Source organism: Pan paniscus, chromosome 1, assembly GCF_029289425.2.
Source record: "Pan paniscus chromosome 1, NHGRI_mPanPan1-v2.0_pri, whole genome shotgun sequence".
Lineage (NCBI taxonomy): Eukaryota > Metazoa > Chordata > Mammalia > Primates > Hominidae > Pan > Pan paniscus.
In genome coordinates this window covers 176,421,934-176,428,606 of record NC_073249.2, presented here as the reverse complement: position 1 = coordinate 176,428,606, position 6,673 = coordinate 176,421,934, and the positions used below count along the sequence as shown (strand labels likewise).

Sequence of the window (6,673 nt, the reverse complement as noted above, 5' to 3'; positions counted from 1 at the left end):
GGTGTCACAGAACAGACAGAACTGTCCTAGACACTGTGGGGAAAAGATGGGCACTGGAGAGGTAAAAATTCTATTTAGTGATCACTCACACTTGAACAATGCATTCGTCATTGAAGGAGGGTGAAGTGCAGGGGGTAGGGGAGGGTGGCAGAGTTGTAATTCTCTGTAATAAGGGTTGGGAATATATACTCATGGATGGGAAATCTTAAGTAGCTATATTTATTATTACTTTTTCCAGCAATTTTGCAAGAGGCAGAAGTGTGACATTGAATTGAGTGAGACGAGCGTGTGGGTGGGTTGGCGAGGAGCCCTTCTCCTGACGCAGGCTGCTGGCTTGTCAAGGAATGGCTGGTTCCACCGCTGGGCCGTGTTTACTCTTTTGCTTCAAGGAAAAGGGTTTCTTGAGGGAACAACTTTACCTCCAATAATGATTTATTTGGGTCCAGTTGAGTTACCTAAAAAGATGAAGAACACATATTCAAAAGACTGAAACAAGCACTATATTCTCTACACGGCCTTCATTTTATCTATGCACACTGATTCTGAAACTATGCACTGGCATGAAGAGTCTCGCAGTATCTTAGTTGATCTTCAAAATAACCTGCAAGGCAGGTGTTGTTATTCTCATTTTATAAATGAGGAAACCAGGGCTCAGGAAAATCAAATCTCATAGTCAAGTTTGGTGGAGGTACCTTTCCTGCACAGCTCAGCCTGGCTGGCAGAACAGGGGGCCCTTGGGAAAGGTGCTGGTTAACAACTGACTGGCATTCCTAGGGACCTCTGCTTGGTTAGCCCCTAATAGAGGGGAGGGACTCTTCTGCTTGGTGGGACTAGAGCTAAGCCTTTGGGGCTGATCTTCCTCTTAGAACTACATTATAAACTGTAGAATGGCCATTCCACCATGCCCAACGATGAAGATCTCCCCTGGTGAGGGGAGGCATATCATACCCTTGTTGATGGTATATTTAGTTTGGAAAAAAAAACAGTCAATGTCATAATACAACTTTATATTTTAAAAATTAAAAAAAATCATAATTTTGTAATATGAACTATTGAAAGTCAAGCTAGACAAAATCTTGGCTCAGTGGGATACGTTAATCATACAGGGATCCTAAATTAGGTTTATGCCCTCCTAGGCAACGGGCAGGGATGGGACATGAAGGTCTTCTGAATCTGCGAGTGAGAGAAGAAACAAAACTTTCCTGTTTATCAAAAGAGGTCACAATGTTTAAAAGTTGAGTAATACTGGTTTAGTGGAAAGGACACAGGCTTTGGAATTAGAAAGACTCTAGTTTAAATTACAGCTGTGTTGGCTATCAGCTTTGTGGCTTTGGAGTTAGTATCAATCTTGTAGGACTGATTGTGAGAATTAAATGAGAAGAAATATATAATTAGCAAAGTGTCTTGCCCAGAACAGGTGTTTCATAATGACTGCTGTGTGTGAGAGCAACTGTAAAGATGGTGGACACACAGATAAATGGGCAACTCCAAGTGTGTGACGGGAGGGCAAGCAATCTCTAGTCAGGCCTGAGGCTGCTGCTCTGCTGCTCTGGGCCTGACTGCAGCACCTGAGGCAGGCAATCTTATCTTCTGCTTAACTCAAGCTGCTCCTAATAAGATGGTTCTGGTGTCTTCTTCCATGGAGGGGTGGGGGATATGGGGAAGTGGAGGCCCTGGGGGCCAAGGCCAAGTATCAAAGGCATGCTGGCAAGGGGAAGGGGAAACTATCTTCAGCTGTATCTAGATGGAAACCTGGTATGCTCAGGAGGGTCTTTAAAAAGACACATCCGCCCCTGGAATCCTCTCCGCTTATAAGGAACTCAGAGCAAAGCACACTGTATTTGTATCTCTTGGGTTGTGGGCAGATGGACAGGCAAGGAGTGGGAAGGGCCTAGCCTGCTGTCTATCTTCCAATGCACTGAGGGGCAAGCTGCTGGCAAATGTTTACCCACTTCCCCAATTAACGTACAATACTCATTGGCTTCTGTCAACAAACAGAGCTACACTGCCTCTGCTTCTCATTCGTTGGCATTTTCTGCCCAGCTGCTTCTGATATTGTTCTTAATTAACATGCCAGAGCTCTTCCAGCATCTTCTACTTTGTTATTTGTGGCTTGTAAATATGATGTTTGTTGGGAGAAACGATCATTGTAATTGTGTGCTAGGAAGCAAAAGAGGATGGGAGGCTGAAGTATCAGGCCTGAGTTGCACCATGCTGGGGTTGTCATATGCAAGATTAGAGGTTCATAAACCACACCCAGTTTTCATATGAGAAAGTTGCATCCAAGAAAAGTGGCTTTCTTCGGTCACTTTGAGTGGGAGAGCTGGAATTTGAGAAGGAGGAAACTAAAATTTCTTGAACGCTACTATATGCCAGACAACATATCCATACAACAACCATGCAAGACAGTGGAGATGATTAAATTGAAGCTCAAAGTGGTTACCACTTGTTTACAGCCATATGGTTAATAAGTGTCTATAAAGCACAGTGGTTAAAAAGAGTGAAGCAAACCTAGAGTCAAATCCTAGGTCTGTCACTTCCTACCAGTATGACTTTGAAGAAATTATATAACCTGAGAGCCAGTTTTCTCACCTGTAAAATAGGATTCATAGTTTCTCCTTCATAGGTTGTTGTGATTATAGTTAAATGGAATAATGTTGGTGCAGCCTCTGGTACAGTGTCTGAGCCAATGAGTACTCAGTAGGTTGTAGCCATTACTGACTGGGTAGGGGCCCTGATCTTTCTAACTTCAAAGCTGCAGCTCTTTCACCAAAACCTCCTGGAACCCTGATCTATACCAGGCTATCTTTCTTGTTTCTTCCCCATGGCCCAGCAAGAGTGCCCCCCCTTTCCTGATCAGGTAATGCCTCCATCTCTGGAGACCCCCGTCTACAGCCTCAGTGAGGCTGTGTCACCATTGGATTGCTTCGAAGCAAACACGGCTGTGCTGGCTGCTCCCTCTGGTGCCCTAAAAATAAAATCAAGCAATTTTTTTTCTTTGAAGGTCATTTTAGGTAAGAATTTCAAAGTGAGCAAGGACAATCTCTATTTCCATTCTCATTTGCCTGGCTTGGACAAACCAATTGAGAGAAACCTAGGGGGATGTAGGACATCATGTTTCTCCCCAGCAAGATGGTGGCCATGCTGTGAAACTGTCCTGCAGTGCTCTGGGCCCCATTCAAGAAGGACATGGAGCATGCCAGGAGGGACCTCCTGCTTAGGGAAAAGCCTAAAAGCTATGTTCTCCGAGAGACAGCTAAAGAATGGGAGATATCTCCCTGGAGAGGGGGCACTGAGAAGTGGTGGTGTTGATGTTGCTATATGGGTAGGGAGGGGGCTGTGTCAGCCCTCTTTGAATATCTGAAGGGCTGATAAGTAGAAGACAGAGCAGATGTGTTCTGTGCAGCTCTGGGGGATACAGCTAGGGCTGGTGAAATAAAATCACAGGGAAGCAGAACCCAGCTAGTCAGAAACAACTTTTTACAGACAGCAGCTGCCGACGTGGCTACTACTGCTTCTCTTATCTTTCTCCCTCCTCTCTCTGTTCTTTATTTTCTTGTTCTTCAGTCAACATCATAGCAGCAACTATCACTTATCGAGTGCCTACTATGTAGCTGGGAACCATGCTAAGTACTTTATATACTTTTTATATAGTACCTTAACTAGACCTCACAACAGCTCAGTGAAATAGGTACGATTCTTTCCATTTTATGGATGAAGATACCACAGGTTATCTTGCCCAAGGCTGCAGACAGAATAAGGTTTCATACTCAGGTCTGACTCTAAAGCTGATGATATGAATGATTCTGACTAACATGTCAACAGGCTGCCTTGGGGAAATGCAGGTAGGGAGGGTGGGATGGGTGAACTCTCTGCTGTTCCCAGAAGCACTCAAATAGGGGCTTACTTGCAGATGATGACTATAGAAGCTAATGTTTATTGAGCATTTACTTTGTGCCAGGTATAGTCCAAGCACTTTAATATAAAAGGTAGGTTATCTGAGGTAGGGACAATTATTTTTATTTTATTTCAATAGTTTTTGGGGAACAGGTGGTTTTTGTTACATGGGTACGTTCTTTAATGGTAATTTCTAAGACTTTGGTGCACCCGTCACCCAGGCACTGTATATTGTACCCAATGTATAGTGTTTTATCCCTCATCCCCTGCAACCTTCCCGCTGAGTCCCCCAAGTCCATTATATCATTTTTATGCCTTTGCATTGAGGTAAGGACAATTATTATCCCCATTAAGCCAAAAAGCCAATGGAGAAATTGAGCCCTGGAGCAGATTAAGTAACTTGCCCAAGGTCTCAGAGCTATTAAGGGCAGAGCCAGGCTGTGAATCAAGGCAGTCTAGATTTGGAACCCGCTACATTATATTGTCAGAGGTATTGCTGAGAGTAGTTTCCATACAGAGAAAGAAGTTGGATGAGATGATCCTGAAGTTGTTTCTAACCAAGCTTCCGGGATATAAGATCTTCACTTTAAGAATGGCAATAGGTCAAGGGTCAGGAAAAAAGTCCTGAAATGTTTATAAAATATGAATACAAAAACCCAATCTGAGCTTGTGTTGTGCCATTTACTTGGGACTTTACTGAATTATTGACTCTCTAAATCAACAAAGACGCCCACCTTTTGGGACTCCTTGGGGGAGAAGGGTCATTCTCAGATAAGAGGTATGGCTTGACTTTGTCTATAGTTAGAAAAGGAAAGTCAACCATCTTGACATTTTCTTCACTATACTTAGAAAACCTGAATGGATATATTTTCTCATTAGCTTAATAATTTAGCAAATTGGCTTTGTGAAACATGTTTATGTAACAAAAATGGGACAGGTGTTCTTTGCCAAACAGAGCTATTCCTTTCTAGATCAATTTTCTTAGCAGACTGAAATTTCATATACTGTTTCTATTACTTCCCTGGGCTTCAGTTCCTTTTCTAAAAAGCCTATCACTGCTGTTGAGAAAAATGTGAATCCATGTGACAGATTCTCATCCTAGGCCACACTGCGAATCCTGGAATGTTTGGGGTTGTGCGGGGGAAGCTCCTTAAATGCCAAATTATCTAACCCCTTCATTTCATAGAAGGGCGATCTAAAGCTTAGAGAGGTCAAGTGACTTAGCTGAGGTCACACGGTTGAATAGGAGCAGACGCAGCACTGCATGTGCAATACCCACAGAGTTTCTGACTTCTGTTTTGGGGCTCTTTCTAGTCACATCCTTCTGCCTCTCACTTTTTAGTACCTAAGCATAAACTACAGGATGAGTATCACTAATGTAAAAATCCAAAATATTTCAAAATCCAAAACTTTTTGAGTGCTGACATGATGCTCAAAACAAATGCTCTTTGGAGCATTTCAGATCTTGGATGTTCTGATTTGGGATGCTCAACCAGTAGGTAAATGTTCCAAACTCTTAAAAAATCCAAAATCCAAAACATTTCTGGTCCCATGCACTTCAGATAAGGGATACTCCACCTGTACTATTAGGCTGGGAGCGACCTGAGGGCAGGAGCTGAGTAATACTAAAAAGAATAGCAGCAGCAATACTTGCATAGCCCTTCATAGTTTGTAACATATTTATACAAACATTAACTCACAATCATGTGAGGAAGTTAGACCTTTTACATTTAATATTTCTGAGGTAATGCTTTTATTTTGAAATTGAATAAAAGAAAGTCTGGATCTAATATTTTACTTTTAGAAAAAATGCTAGGTTGGATTTTTTTCTTCTTTTTCTTTTTAATGTTCCTAATGCATTTAACAGTTTATGGGGGAAATGCATTGCGGTAGTACTTGGAAATCAGCCCCACTCTGTAGATTAGGAAACAAGACCCAGAGACTGGATTTGTCTATGATCACATAGGTAAGTGGTAGAGGCAGAACCAGAACCCAGGGCTTCTGCTGGTTCCCTAATAATTTTCATAGTAACTCCCCACCTCTTACAAGTAGCCTAAAAGGGTTCTCTCTCATTCCATGAGTTACAGGCTTTAGGTTCAACATGTGGAACTGGAAAACAATAAACCAACAGAGGCTTCTCAAAACATATTCCTGCTTTTTTTTTTTTTTTTTTTTTTGAGATGGAGTCTCCCTCTGTTGTCCAGGCTGGAGTGCAGGGGCACGATCTCGGCTCACTGCAAGCTCCGCCTCCCGGGTTCATGCCATTCTCCTGCCTCAGCCTCCCGAGTAGCTAGGACTACAGGTGCCCGCCACCACGCCCGGCTGATTTTTTGTATTTTTAGTAGAGACGGGGTTTCACCGTGTTAGCCAGGATGGTCTCGATCTCCTGACCTAGTGATCCGCCCGCCTCAGCCTCCCAAAGTGCTGGGATTACAGGTGTGAGCCACCGCGCCTGACCTATTCCTGCTTTTAAAGTAAAATTTGCATTTGAGAAAGTTCCAGCATCTTAAAGGCAGAAAAGCTCTTGTTACCAAATTTTGTCTAGTATTTGTTTGCTTGCCTTGCCTCTGGTGACCAATAACCTTCATTCTCTAGACTGTGTGCTGATAGCACTGTGAGTTGAAGGGACCCTGAATAGCCTGACTCTCAGGAGCAACCCTTTGCCACGCTGGCAGAAAATCTGTAAGTCTCTTTGAGTCCACACAGAGATCAAACTCCAAAACCTCATCCATCTCATCTTACCTCTTACGCCAATGTCAAGGACAAGCAGGTCTCA

The 6,673-nt window shown here is 43.0% G+C and overlaps 1 protein-coding gene across 3 annotated transcripts in view; it reads right to left on the bottom strand.

Annotated features, from left to right (window-relative positions):
* Nucleotides 1-203: 203 nt before the first annotated feature.
* The window catches only part of FAF1 (Fas associated factor 1), a 523,666-nt gene continuing 517,196 nt past the window's right edge, over nucleotides 204-6,673 (bottom strand). For all 3 annotated transcript variants that reach the window (XM_034964946.3, XM_034964954.3, XM_055093088.2), the window contains one exon: nucleotides 204-455. In XM_034964946.3, the coding sequence (XP_034820837.1) occupies nucleotides 372-455 (84 nt within the window). In that variant the 3' untranslated portion in view covers nucleotides 204-371. The remainder of the gene's footprint in view (nucleotides 456-6,673) is intronic.